Here is a 14,902-nt window from a genome sequence, read left to right as displayed (position 1 = left end):
CGTCTCTGGCTTTTGCGCCTCTTCTTCCAAGTGATTGACAGCTGAGAAGCCCCGCCCCCTCAGGCGCCTGACGCTGAACCGCTGCCCCTTCTCATTTGTTTCCAGCCCCGCAGATCTCCATTTTCTTCTTTCCAGATATTCAGAAGCAGAGGAGAACAGACTTGAAAAAATGAATGAAGAATACGACGTTATCGTTCTGGGCACCGGTCTTACGGTGAGAAAGAATCAAACGATGCGGTTGCAGCGTGGAAATGATTTGCAACCTGTTACCAGCGCATTTACGCTTGACAGTTTGGCTTTGAGCTAACTAGCTAGCTAGGCCTAATCAGCAGAGCTAGCGCTAAGTAGCTAGCTTAGTCGCTAACCGAGAGTGAGCGACTACCTGTTTGTTAATGGAAACTGTGAGCAAAGTAGCTTACGCTAACTGTTAGCACTGATATCGGCAAATGCTACCAGTGTCTAGAAAGATTAACGATACCTAAATGTTAACGTACACAAGATACGTTAAACTCTCACTATGTTGCTGTGGTTAAGTATTCTTTCAACTCTGAGTCCAGTTAACCGTTTTTTGGAGGTTGGGCGCCAGTCTTTCAGTCAAGATAAGATTATATGCGGATGATTATCCTGCTAACGTTAGCCGATCTAAAGTAAGCTAACTAATTAGCCTGCTATTGACAGAATAACGACGTGTCAGCTTCACCTATTTATCTGTCGTGCAGGGTGCCCGTCAATTCGATTGTTGACTTTATTCCAGACTTAGCTAGCTAGTATAATGATATCAAAGCTAGCCACTAACCAACGTTAGCTCACTTACTAACTCAAGCTATCTTACGTTTCCGTCCTGCTCCTGTCCGTGCGGGGGATTCAACAGGCTGGGGAGAAAAATTAAGCCCTAGTATACATGTTCAATAGTCGCAATGTTAACGAAGCCTCAGCACTTTTAATGAGTTAAACAAGAAGACATTTGGGGTAAGAACGAACTGACTGCTTATCCAAAAGTGCTGTATTACTGTGGACGATGTTACGTTAAGTGTCCGTCTTTAAGTTAACTTGTCAACTTTAGCAATGTATTGTTAACTTGAAATCCTTGCGTCGTTTTCACTTTCATACTAAAAAGCTGATACAGGATGATGTGAGGTGGCAGTCTATGAGCTATTCCCATATGTGTAGTGGTTGTTTACCATGATATGAACTTTGTCAGTATTAACAGCCTCAAAGACATAATTATACTTATATATGCCTCCTGACTTGCTGTCAATTTTACACGGCTAAAGCATGACATGGAAATACCGTGATACCAATATGCAGCTTCCTGTCATCTCCGTGGCTCGTAGCAGTTTCTGGACTCTCTTTTAATTTAGAGAACCCTACTACACAGTTTTAATTCTGATATTGTCTGCGGCTCAACACAGCCTTGTACATATTCTGTAGGTTAGTATTTCTTCATGACGGCAAGAAATGACTGAGTGTTTTCTTCAGGCTCAGAGCAGGCAGAGGTTGCAGAAAGGGGGGTGGTTACGTTTTGGTAGGCCGGGTGTTGATTTAACTCACAATTGGGTGTGGTTCCACCAAGACTGGGGAACCGAAAGTACACTGGTAGTACTCTGTAAGCTCAGTAAAATAGAGAGCTAGACTGACTGCCAGCCTTAAAAAGCCTTGCAGACCACTCCTCCACCTTGTGGTTTCACATGGTTTTAGTTCCCTTAAGCAAATGAGTGACTTCACTTCTGTATACATGACAGATTCTCCTTAATACTGGCTGGGGGCCAGTCCCAGACTGATGGCAGCATCAATGTAGAGCCCAATGTTTCTGGATAACAGAATCATGGATGGAATCGCAAAATTGAGAATTTATAAGACAGATTCCATTGGGCCCTATATTAAGTCAGCGCTAAAAGCTAACTGGAGATGGCTTAGGCCTGGTGTGGGCAACTTAGGCTCGGTGGGCCACCTGGCTTGCAATACACTGGGGGGAACCCTTAGGATACACAATATTCTAATAAAATAGTTATGCACTTGTTTTGTATTCTTAAATGGAATATTTTCTGCCACCAATGGCACCTTTTTTTTTTCATGGGTTAAGCGACTGGGGGATGGGGTTTCCCATCTGTCCACTACTAATGACACAAGAGGGGAGTGGCTTGGCACAAGATATTAAACTGTACCTAAATGCAGTCTGGTTCACATTATGATGCTCTTGGTGATCCCAAGTAAGCAGCTTGTTGCCTGAAGAAAGAGAGAAGTGAATGGGGCGGGGTTTCAGTGGTTTCTGAGTTTATAAGTTGAGGAATATACAGAGACTGCAGTGATAACAGCATTCTGTACATCATGACTGATGGGAAACCAACAGTGCTAGTTGGGAAAATATAAGTGGACAAATATATTTACTTAGCTGCCAAAGGAAAAACTAACAACAGTGCAGTGGAATAAAGAGCTCCATTCAAAACTGTAAAAGAAAAGATTTTAATCAATTAATCGTGAAGTCAGTTCTCTTGCAAAAACATTCTGGGGTTCCAGCGTCTTTCACATGAGGATTTGTTGCACTTCTTTATCACATGTGAAAGTAAACTGAATATCTTTGACGACATTGAACTTGAAGACATCACATTGGGCTTAAGGGAATTGCGATTGTTTTTTGTGATTTGATTTTATAGACCAAACCAATTCATCGAAAATCAATAGTAAAAATGATCTGAAGTAGTAAACAACAATTGATCAAGATAATAATTGGTAGACCACTCCATCATGAAAACATTTGTTAGTTGCCGCCCTAAAGTTAAATATACCAAAGTATATCAATCAAAATGGCTAATTCCTTTCACAGTACGAGAATACTTTTGCATTTTCCAGTAAGAAGTATACAGTCGCTGCTATCTTTGCGCCCATCAAAAGAAGGAAATGGTGTTAAAGGAAATGGACACAATGCTTGCACTCACTCGCAATATAATGAATAAGGGAGGTCAGCTTGTTTAGAAGTTTCAGCCATGGGCAATCAAATGACAATTAAACAATCACTAAAGACTCACACAGTAAAGTAAAGATTTGTGTTACTGTGGTAGTTTTGTATTGACCAAACTGCTAGAAATTGTCTTAACCTCCTCTGAAGCCAACTCCTTCCCATCTAATTGTACAAGCTCATCATATGTTTTGCATGTAGAACCTTTTTAATCTGCTGTGTAACCAAGAGACCCGACTCCGATTCTTGTGACTGTGAAAGTGTGTTGGAAATTGTCAGTGTTGTAAAATCAAAGCTAGTATTGTGCTGCTGTGATTGTAATGTCCTGTCATGTGGTTGTATTTTTGAACTGCAGAGACACATCCAGCTCTTGTCTTGTGCGTTGGACTTTGCTGCCTCTCACCCTCTCAGACTTTCGATGGGTCTGATGTGTTAAAAACTGAACTCATAGTTGGCCTTTGGACCCAATGTTTGAAACTGGCTTCTGACTGTACACTGGATCAGTGTGTTTTCCTCTCTGTCAGCACGGCCACTACCATCTGGCTGAGGGAGTGATGACTAGGCTGCCTCCTGCTCTATGTCAAAGCCTGTATCTATGTAAGCAGCAGTAGGTTGGCTTCAGTCACATGTCACCCTAAAAGGAGTGAGTGACAAATCACAACTGCTCTTTCTTCCCCAGAGATTTATGCGTAACCTGGATGTATGGCCTTCAAGTCAATGGCATTGCAAGATCACAGACTACTAGATGACACCCAGACATTTACAGACGTGATCTGATTTCACTGGGGCATGTGCTATTTTAGGAGAGTACCTATGCAGAAGCTACATTGGAAGTACAGGATGTAGAGTAGTAGGTATGACACTGGGATTATGAAGGGGGCATTCAGATGTTTAGTTAAATTTAAGGTTGACCACATGTCATGTAGGACTGTCAAAGTTGGCCAAATAGGCTGTTGTATTCCTTTTTAGGGCGTTTTCACACCTGTAGTTTGTTTGCTTTGGTCCGAATCAGTTGGTGAGTTAGTAAACTTGGAGCGATTTGCCCTCGGTCGGTTTGGTTTGGTTTCACACCTGGAAAAATCCAAACGTACCAAAATGCATCATTACAAATCAGGCAAGAACGTCCAGCCCTGTTATTGGTCGGATATGTCTGGGGGAGGGAGCAAGAAAGTAAATGCAGGAAGAAGGTCCTGTGTTCTGGTCTAGTGGTCAAACCAGCTCATTTCATTAAAATTATCAGACATTGTTTCGCAAGAGACGTTACTACGTCTGCTCTGGTCACCGAGACTTCGCTCTGCTCTGCCGGTGTCGGTCTCCAATTTTAGCGGCAGCTGGTTTGACCACGGAGATGCGAGTGACGGACGGCAAGCTTGACTGCAGTCTATTTCTGTCATAGAAACACTGCAAGCTGCTACAGCTTGCTGCTCTGCTGCATCGCAGATTGCTAAATACACCTGACTACAGGAGACACTAGCATAGACTTGCGGAGTACATGTAGTATACGTTTGAGTACGGATCACGTTCTCACCGCAAACGAACCGCTCCAGAGTTCGATTGAAAGCAATACCGCGACCACCTCTTCAAGCAGGTCTCGGTACGCTTGTTTGGTCCGCTTTTGGTGCGCATCATTTGGTGAGCATTGGATTGCCGCGTTCTCACCTGCCCAAACGAACCGCACCAGCGGGGCGAACAAACTCTAGTTCAATTCAACCAAACTAAAGGCTGTCGGTGTGAAAACGCCCTTAAATAAACGCAGGTTTAAACTACTGGAATATCTATTATTGCGCATTACGTCTGTATGAGGGCAAACCTATACAACAATTCTAAGACCGTAGACCTCTTTCCCTCTCGGCAGATTACATCTCAGTCGTGTAGCCGGTTCGTAATTTGTTCACAACCGAGTCTCCTGCCGTTCCTAGATTTTGTCTGACAATTTTGGCGTCGGCTCTTACCGACAGAAGTTCCAGATTTTGGCGTCTCCCCAGTTAGACATTTTCGTCTTTGTGTAAATGACCCTTAATGTTCACCCTTGGGTGTTTTTTTTTCTTCCTTCTTGCAGTTTCTTGCCAGAAATGTCTTGCTCAATCTGGCATTACACAAAGTTTGGGCCAGTGTAAAAATGTTCGAACCGGGTTGATATTAAGCCAAGAATCAGACCGGACACTTATAGCGAATTCTCCGACTAGGTGTCGCACTTAACTCAGCAGCCACTCCCACGTGAGACTGAGGGGGGTGTGACGTGATGTCATGTAGAATGTGGAAATTACAGCATTGGTTGATTGATTTGATGATCCCAAGTTTGGTTTCAAATGAAAGTTGTACTGTATGCTGTATTGTCTTTCATGGAACAGCATACAGGTTGTGTGAGTGCTCCTTCATTAACCATAATGTAATAAGCGTGGAGCATATTTAAGCCTCTGAAGAGTCGTACTAATTTAAAAGAAAGAAATGGTATGAACCCTTGACGCTTTCTGCGTCATTGCAGGCCACAGTCTGGAGTGAAGCTGACATCACCCAGTGAAAGTTATGATCCATGATTCTTGGTAGTAAAACTTGTTTTAAAGTAAAGTCCATACGCTCACATGATGCACACAGTAATCTCATTATGGCCTTTGGTCTGTGTGAATTCTAGGCTCTGGCAAACATGCACATTTCCCCTCGTCTGGCCAAGGCTCTGAGACTTAAAGCCATGTGAAAGCTATAATCATCATCCCATCTCCACAGAAGCATGTCAGACATTATGTCGGTATTGGGTGTGTCGGAACGGAATTCTTGGATACACCAATGTATGGTCATAATCTTGGTTCTGTTAAATTTGCAAATTGTGTATGTCCAAAGCCATTTTTAACATTTACTCAAGGAAAAACTAGTCCTCCATCAATTTATATTGATTGTGACCCCGAGTGGAACTTCACTGAACTGATGTTAAAGCAACCTAAAATGCACTAGAGCAGGATTTATAGTTGTACATTAGATGTACAACAGCCCATTTGTCACGAGTGATTAAAAGAATGTAAACGCAGTTAATGCAGGAAATATAAATGGAGCCTAAACAGCTCAATCACGGACATCAGTCTAGTGTTGCAGTGTCGAACAATCAATTAGAACCTGCGGTGTAGCTATCTACAGTAGAGCTGTTGTTAATCCCTTCAATTACGAATCCATTTTTGCCTTATTTGATGTTTAGACCATGTAGAGAGACAGGAAAGGATGGAGAGACTGGAATCGAACAGGGGATGTTGGTGGCTCAGTAGGTAGCACTTGTGCCTCACAGCAAGTTGGCAATGCAGAGTTGGATCCCCGGTCCGCGCAGGGCCTCTCTGTGTGGAGTTTGCACGTTCTCCCCGTGTTTGTGTGCCCTAACTAGGGCTACAGTTGAAAATGAGCCATCTGGCTAACACTGGCGCATTTACAGAGATGTTGATTAATGTGCATTGTCCAAAAAAGTTTTTTATGTGGTATGCTTTAAATAATAGGCTATGGGGACGCCCCTAACTATAGGAATATTTCCAACAACTAAACAAACAGCATCAACCTTCTATCATTATAACCAGTATCATTAGGATGTGCCATGTCTGTGGATTTTCCCGTCACCCTATTGGTCTTGGTTTAATTTCTCTTGTGTTTTGTTTTCTCCCAACAGGAATGCATTTTATCAGGCATCATGTCAGTGAAGGGGAAGAAGGTTCTGCACATGGACCGCAACTCCTACTACGGAGCCGAGAGTGCCTCCATCACGCCTCTTGAAGATGTAAGTTAATCTCTGAGCCTGATGGCTCGACTTTGTGACACTGGGGAGTCACATTGGTTTGAAATGTAAGGCATGAGGAAGCAAGAACTGCAGACTGTGCAATTGTGATATATATAAATAAACAAGCTGATATATGGGAACAGGTAACTGAGGATGTTAACAGCTAGAGAAACAGAGGGACTGAAACAGGTAAAAAGGTAGTTGTTCAGACGGAGGGGGTTCCTTTTCTAACGCTATTCACATGCTCTGGTGATTCGCCGCAGGGTTGTGTGGCAATGGAAGCGTCCCTTAAATGGCCCATTTGTGTGACGTCCTGTTGTTTCTTTAAACCCCCCCAACGTAGCACAAGTAAACTTCCTATTTTACAATTATTGTTTTCCGTTTTTATGATCCTGACATTTCCGACTGCCCTTGAAGGCAGCTTCATATCACGGAGAAAGACAAGAGACTAGCGACTGATTTGTGTTTTGTTGGTGCGGGAAACATTCAGCTGTTACACAAACTCCAGGGCAGTTCAATGCTTGTGTTTTTTACCCTCATAGTGTTTTTAAAAGATGTTTCCTGTTTGCTGTACAGGATTCTCACTACGCCTCAAAACTGACTGACAAGTCTGATCGCTGATTACATGATGCATGACGTCGGGTTGCTTTTCTCTAAAAGTTCAATCCGTCTCAACTTTCTCTCCAAATGGTTAAAACAGCAAACATGGCAACAAAGTTCCAATTATTGACTTTTCTGCATCGAGCCACAATCTTTGAGAGAATCGCAATCCATCTGCAATCGACTTTTCCCCGACCCCTACTCTTTAGAGATTTCTTGTGCTACTTCTACTCTATCGTTAGATACTTTTGCAGCACTGCTCCCCAAGCCCTGTAAACAGACTTTCATGTGTAAAATCCCTCGAGTTCCCTTTTTAATGGTTACCTTGCTTTCTGAAATGCTCCTCTGGTGTAATTGTAAGTTATTGGCTGTAGCTCGTGAGTCAAGTCTGCTTCTGTCTCTCCCTACAGCTCTACAAGCGCTTCAGCATTCCGGGCAAACCTCTTGAGTCGATGGGAAAAGGCCGGGATTGGAACGTGGACCTCATCCCTAAATTCCTCATGGCCAACGGTATTACTTAGATCACTGACCTGTGTATCGCATACAGCTTTATCTTGTGACCTCTGGGTCTGCCAAGTATCTTCAATATGTCTCTTTACCCAGCCCTTGTCATGGTTCAAACAAAGTTTAATACTTAAAACATCTTTAAGTAGCAGCCAGAACCACAAGTAAGCTTAAATGCTACAAAATATAAAAATATCAAAGGGTCTAAAATAGGGTTGGGCATCGTTTGGATTTTAACGATTCTGATTCCAATTCCGATTGTTCTTTCAATTCCGGTTCGATTCCAATTCTCTGAGGGGTGGAGTTGAAACGGGTCACGTGCTTATTTCACAAATAAGAGGAAAGTTTTATTTTGATTCAATGGTGGGTTGCGGTTTTACCGGGCTTTTTCAACGTAAAATAAAGCCTCGACTAGAGCGCTGCTTACTGCTAGTCTAAAATGACACAAATGTTGATATTTAACAAATATCTTCATGAATTAAGCAATAGTCTCACTTTGTTTTTTGCATCTTCTTCCCCCAGGTCAGCTGGTGCGCATGCTGCTGATCACAAAGGTGACTCAGTACCTGGATTTCAAAGTGGTAGAGGGCAGCTTTGTGTACAAGGGGAGCAAAATCCATAAAGTCCCCTCTACTGAGGCTGAGGCTCTGTCATCTGGTACGTTATCCGAGGATGCAGTGACAAATGACTGAACAAAAAGAATGTGTGGATAGCTTGAAACCATCGAGGGAATGTTTTTGAAATATATGCTGCATTTGTTCCTTTCTATAGGTCCCTTGGGGGGGGGAATCCTTAGCCTTTCTCTTTAGTCCTTGTTTTTATGTAATGTTGTTCGGGTCTAACCCTTAACAGTCAGCTGCTGGTTGCATGTAGCATTGATGTTATGAAGCTTGCTTTGTACTCACTCTGGTGCTCTCGACATTGGTCCACTTGAAGTCTAAACTCTCGCTCTCCCAAAGGTCTCATGGGGTTGTTTGAGAAACGGCGCTTCAAAAACTTCCTTCAGTACATTTCCAACTTTGACGAGAGCAACCCCAAAACCATGGAAGGCATCGACCCCCAGCAGTCGACTATGAGGGACATTTTCAAAAAGTTTAACCTGGGACAGGACGTCATCGACTTCACCGGCCACTCCCTCGCCCTCTACCGCACAGACGAGTCAGTCGTCTTTCTACGTTTTTTTTTCTCCCCCCCACTACCTTGTTAATTGCACGTGATTGGGATAACGTTGTACATTTGGTAGAGTTCTAATGGTCTCCATCTCTCTCCACTCAGATACCTGGATCAACCTTGCATCGAAACTATAAACAGGATCAAGCTTTACAGCGAGTCTCTGGCCAGATACGGCAAGAGCCCATACCTCTACCCACTGTACGGCCTGGGAGAACTGCCGCAAGGGTTTGCCAGGTAGGGACTCCTCCGTTTGACACGCACACGTGATACTTGTATGTATCACTGTTAGGGCTGAAGGATTTGGAGAAAACATCTAATTGTGTTTTTCCTGCCAGATATTGCGATTCAATTTGCAATTTTTTTTTTTTTTTTCCAGCTACGTATTGCACCTTCCTACGATCCTGTTAAATAAAGTAATACAAAATAATTGAAAGATCCACTGAGAATAGGACATTTCTGCTGACAATCTGTGATATTTAACATTATTCCAGCATGTATCTTATGAAAAAAAAAAAAAAACTAAAATAATGAAAAGAGGAATAAAAAATGTCAAATGTAACATTTGACTGACGGTTACACACCAAGCATTAGCATGAGCCACTTGTCACCGTAGCACATTGTAGTAAGCTGGATCGATTTCACACATCATATTTAATAAATTGGGTCTCTACTGGATTACTGTGTTGCAAAGTGGAATGTAATTACAAAAACATAAGTTGTTTGGCAGAAACAATTATGCATTACTGTTACCGAGTATAATTCTTTGACATTGTATGATTTGCAATCACTCTGACCACACTGTTTCCCGGGTTTTGCCGGAAGTTGCAACTAGAGGGGGTAAAGGTCCCTATCAGCTATCGGAGCCAATGTTAAACATAGTCTTATGTAGAGGTGTGAATCTTCACTGATCTCCCGATACGATTATCAGGTCTTCGATTCAATATCTCGATGCTTCAAAATAAATGTCTCTATTAAAGCCATATAGGATATTTGACTTGACACACTTGCATTGTCAAGTGCAATGCCCAAGCTGCAATACGTAACTTCAGACTGGAATGATGAGGTGTTTGGGTTCATTTCTTTAAGGTAGCTACCACGAAGGTTGACCTATTTTGGATTAGTCATATACCACCCTACTTTTAACCTGCAAATCTATTGTGCTGTATTGGAATAACTGACCCCAGACAACTCTTTAACAAAAAAGGTATTGTTTACTGAACAATAACTTAAATGTACAAATAATATTTAGCCGTTGGATTGAATAACAAAAAAAACAAAAACATAACACAAATCACACCCTTCAAATATGCTAACTGCAGTATTTCTTCAAATGATATTACACACAACTACCCATTTACCCGTTTCTCTATCAGTTTCCACTTAAAACACTCCAGCTACACAAAAAGATTCCTCTTTACAGCAGTTTCAATGTAAAACTTACTCAAACCCTATTAAACCACTGTGTTAACACACACCTACCCACCCACACACACCGAGAGAGGGGAAAAAAAAGTTGCAGGCCTGACGTTAGCTCGTGTGGACGTGCAGCAGCCAGCAGGATGTTATCTTCAGTGAAGCAAACACACAGAAATCCAACTTACAGTTAGCTGTTAGTCCAAGAAACACAGCTCAAACACGAAAACCAGTCACCAGCTACGGCAAAGTCCTCTTCAGCAGGGAAACACGCTGTCGTCCTTTCCGGTCCAAAATCAGCAACTCTCCGCCGTTAGCTCCAACTTTAGCCAGGCACGCTAGCACAACATTTGTTCTTAACCACTGCTGTTAGACAGGAAAAGTGCCGTAGTGTAGCTACACCTCTTCAGCTTCGTTATTCCACTTAGATCTTCTCCAAGCTAACTAGTGTCTCTCAGATGTTTCTCAGTGTTTTTTTTTCCTCTTCTTGGTTTGTGATTCTCTCCACTCTCCCGTGTCTCCGCTCAGCCGTTGTGTGTGTGTGTGTGTGTAACGGGTTAGGCTACTGAGAATGTTATTTTTCATTTGAGTTTATGCCGCGGCCGGAAAATTAACGAGCGACGTCATTGTGTTGTAATCGATTATGGTGGGCCACTGCATCGATGCAGCATCGTCCATGTCCGCATCCCGATGCATCGATTATTTGATTAATTTCAACACCTCTAGTCTTATGTCAAGTCATAAATATGGTAGTATAACTTCTTGTAGCTCACCACCATTCATTCAGCTCATATCGCTGGATAACAGGAAGTAACATGTCACATTGTGTTTCCATTCCAGGCTGAGTGCTATCTACGGGGGGACGTATATGTTGAACAAGCCCATAGATGAGATCGTGGTAGAGAATGGGAAGGTGGTGGGAGTCAAGTCTGAGGGAGAGGTGAGCGTTTTTTGGGGGGGTTTTTGCGCTCAAATGTGTTGGATTCCTGTGTTAAATAAACAAAGGCGTCTTCTCCAGGAATTAAACCTATCCCTTGACCCCTGACCTTTTGCCTGTTTGCTCAACAACAGATCGCCAGGTGCAAGCAGCTGATCTGCGACCCCAGCTACGCTATGGACCGCGTCACCAAAGTGGGTCAGGTGATCCGAGTCATCTGCATCTTGAGTCACCCGATAGGCAACACCGGCGACGTCAACTCGTGCCAGATCATCATCCCCCAGAATCAGGTCAACAGGAAACACGGTGAGCGCACACAGGAAATGAGCAGATGTCTCTTTATTTTTTTTTTACAAATTGGATTTGTTCTGTTCAATACGAAGATTTGATTTCTTTGTTCCTCTTTTTCCATATAGACCAGGGGTTCGTCAACCTTTTCTTCAAATGAAATGCCATTTAAAAATGTTCTTGTTAATCAGTTTGCCATATCGGCATTACGCCTGCCATCATCTACCGAGCTCGCTCAGGCAGTGTTATTTTTTTCCCTTTGCGCCGCATTCTGTGAAGAAGCCAAGAAGTACTAGCCAATCAGAGGCAGAGTAGGGTACGTAATGTAAATAACATGCATGGTAGTGCATGTTATTTTTTTTAAGATTATTATTTGGGTACTTTTATTTATATAGGACAGCTGAAGACACGAAAAGAGAGAGGGGGGGGGGATGACATGCAGCAAAGGGCCGCAGGGCGGAGTCGAACCTGCGGCCGCTGCGTCGAGGAGTAAACCTCTATATATGTACCAGGTGATCTACCACATGTAGGGTAATGTAACCTAAAAAACAGGCTGTGCTCCTGCCAATGGCTATGGAAGATGCCATTTGACATGCGGATTGGAAGACTTCCAAAAAATCTCTCTTGTATACCTACTGCTAGTGTGACACTGGTTGAGCTACCCGTGCTAATGTTGCTGAACACCTGAGATAAACCATCTGGCAACCAGAAAATCCATTAGCACACGGACCCTGTTTTGTTTACCACGCATTGTGGGCGTGACTTTTTTGACATGTCATCAACATTCATATCTATAGACCACTAGTGGGAAACACTGTTCAGCGCGCTCGTCCTGCTGGAATATAAAAGTATAATTGTAATTCACACTGACTGATTGGAAATGTCTGGCTGAGTTGACTGAGGGGTCACCACCTTAGGATTCGACTCATCGACTTTCAGGGGGCAGCCCTAGATTTCCTACTATTTAGTTTCTTTATTCTTTAAAAAGGAAAAAAAGCCTCTTAAAGAAAAAACAGATGTCCTTATCATAGCTGATTACGCAGATGTCTGATGAAAACAAATGTATTGCAGAGGGAAAGGGAAGCTTAACGTAGGGGTCCGAGACCCGGTACTAATACGGCACCGGTGCCTTAACGACCGTAATCTACCGGACAGAATAGCAACGCGGAGTTCGGTGCCTCTTAAATACCTGCGCTTCTCTCTGATTCTCCGAAAACAGACGTTAGAGGCAACAGATGTGTCACCTTTTTCAGCACTTCTGAGTTTGCAGGTATGTAGTAAACGTGGCTAAAATACTTACAGCTAAACGGTGTAGTGTGAGCGTGTAGCGGGACGTACACCAGTCTGCCGCTAAAGCTATGAGCTAAAAGACTCAAACTAGCACTGGTCACTGCTGTTTTCTGAAAAACAACACAGACGGTACTAAATGTTGCGTTTACTGGTAAACTGGTAAACCTCGTGACGACTTATGACCGACTGCTATCTGTTGTGGAATGTTCCTCACGTTACTCTGTTCTCTGTGACTGTCTACATCTAAACTAAGCTGCGCGGTGCAGAGAACAACTCTGATTGGCTCATGGAGGCACGTGTTCAGAGAGTCTTTTACGGAGCTTTGAAAAAAACAAAAAAAAACGGAGCGTTCTATGAACGGAATGAAGCATTTTAAATATCGCTTGATCACGTGAATTTGATCGTGGGAAGCCGTGATCGTGATTTAAAATTTGATTAATTGTGCAGCCCTAGCTTAACGTTAAGCGAAGAGTCGTAAACATGTATATGTGGAAGCTGCTAAAGTGTATAATCCACTTATGGTGTTATTCCGCTGTGACACCTCTGGTTTTAACAGATTCATATTGTCAGGTTCTACTCAGATGTATGATATCTTAAGGTGTAACAACAACCGATCATTACATAATGATATTTTAACTCACCCACATGCGAACCACCAGACAATAACCTTATTTATTTTTTTTCGGCTTCCAGACATCTACGTTTGTATGATCTCCTTTGCTCACAACGTGGCGGCACAAGGTAAATATGTTGCCATTGTCAGCACCACGGTGGAGACAAACGACCCCGAGAAAGAGATCAAGCCAGCCCTGGACCTACTGACGCCCATTGAGCAGAAGTTTGTCAGCATTAGTGACCAGTATGCACCCACTGACATGGGCACTGACAGCCAGGTAGGAACTTTTTTTTTTCGCTGCCGTTTGAGCAACCATTTGTTTTCCACTCACTTGAGTTAATAGAAATGTTGCAAACTTCTTGAGACAAATAACGCAACGCAGTTAACAGCGGTGTTAAACCGAGACCAAGACAAGACCCAGACCAGACCAGTGCGAGTCCCACATCGCATGACACAATGAAATGGGGAAAATGCTAACCATAGGCACTCCTCAAATTGATCTGAAATATCCACAGTCCTGTTAATTAAAAAAAAAAACACACCCACAGAAAACAAGTTAAGATACTTCTTCATTCACCTCTTTTATTGCCATAACATACAGTATAAATGCTCTATGCACTCTAAATGAATATCTATACCCTCAGCCAAAGTTGGTTGCTCATTGTAACAGAGGAATTTGCCTCGCACGTTGCTGTTATGTAAGAACATGCCATCTCTGCACCACTTTAGTTTTCTGCTGCCATTGTGTGTGAGCAGAGAAAGTTATGTCAGCAAAATGTCCCGCACAGGATACACTTCTGTGGTCTGTTTCCTTCCTTCCGTCTGTAAAAAAAAAAGAAAAAAAAAAAAGAAAATTATTTTTTATTGGAGAACAATTACTGTGTGTGTAAACATTTTGTATTTTAGTTTCTTTTGTTGGCATCATTTAAGAATCAAGACTATATCTGACCTAGACTGTTCTATCGATCTCTCTGTGTCCTGAACTAATGACTTGGACCCTGTCTTCACCCTAGATTTTCATCTCCCGTACATATGATGCCACCACTCACTTCGAGACCACCTGTGACGACATCAAAGACATCTACCGGAGGATGACGGGCTCAGAATTTGACTTTGCCGAGATGGAGCGCAAGAAGCAGGACACCTTCGGTGACGCCGCAGACTAGAGGCGAAAGCACCCGCAACACTCCTGATATCAAAGACAACGCTGCCGGCAACTGAAATCTTACAAAAAATAGAAAACCTACACAAAAAATGTACACACCTATGGGCTGGCTGATCATCCAAGTCTATGGTTTGCCCCTTTTTAGGAAGTCCATGATATATATATATAGGGAGATATGATAGAGTATTGTTGGACAGGGGGGGTTATGC

The 14,902-nt window shown here is 42.7% G+C and overlaps 1 protein-coding gene across 1 annotated transcript; it reads left to right on the top strand.

Moving 5' to 3' along the window:
• The first annotated feature begins 79 nt into the window (after positions 1-79).
• Positions 80-14,770, top strand: gdi2 (GDP dissociation inhibitor 2). The gene is made up of 10 exons (XM_078281455.1): positions 80-214; positions 6,600-6,707; positions 7,718-7,817; positions 8,334-8,468; positions 8,771-8,969; positions 9,087-9,218; positions 11,238-11,337; positions 11,469-11,640; positions 13,606-13,805; positions 14,542-14,770. Exons 1-10 carry the CDS (start codon positions 170-172, stop codon positions 14,692-14,694), a joined length of 1,344 nt encoding a protein of 447 aa, XP_078137581.1. The 5' UTR covers positions 80-169; the 3' UTR covers positions 14,695-14,770.
• Positions 14,771-14,902: the final 132 nt, after the last annotated feature.

This window comes from Sander vitreus, chromosome 23 (assembly GCF_031162955.1).
Source record: "Sander vitreus isolate 19-12246 chromosome 23, sanVit1, whole genome shotgun sequence".
NCBI classification, from domain to species: Eukaryota; Metazoa; Chordata; class Actinopteri; order Perciformes; family Percidae; genus Sander; species Sander vitreus.
The sequence above is the reverse complement of the archived record's forward strand: the minus strand, read 5'-3'. Positions and strand labels throughout refer to the sequence as shown.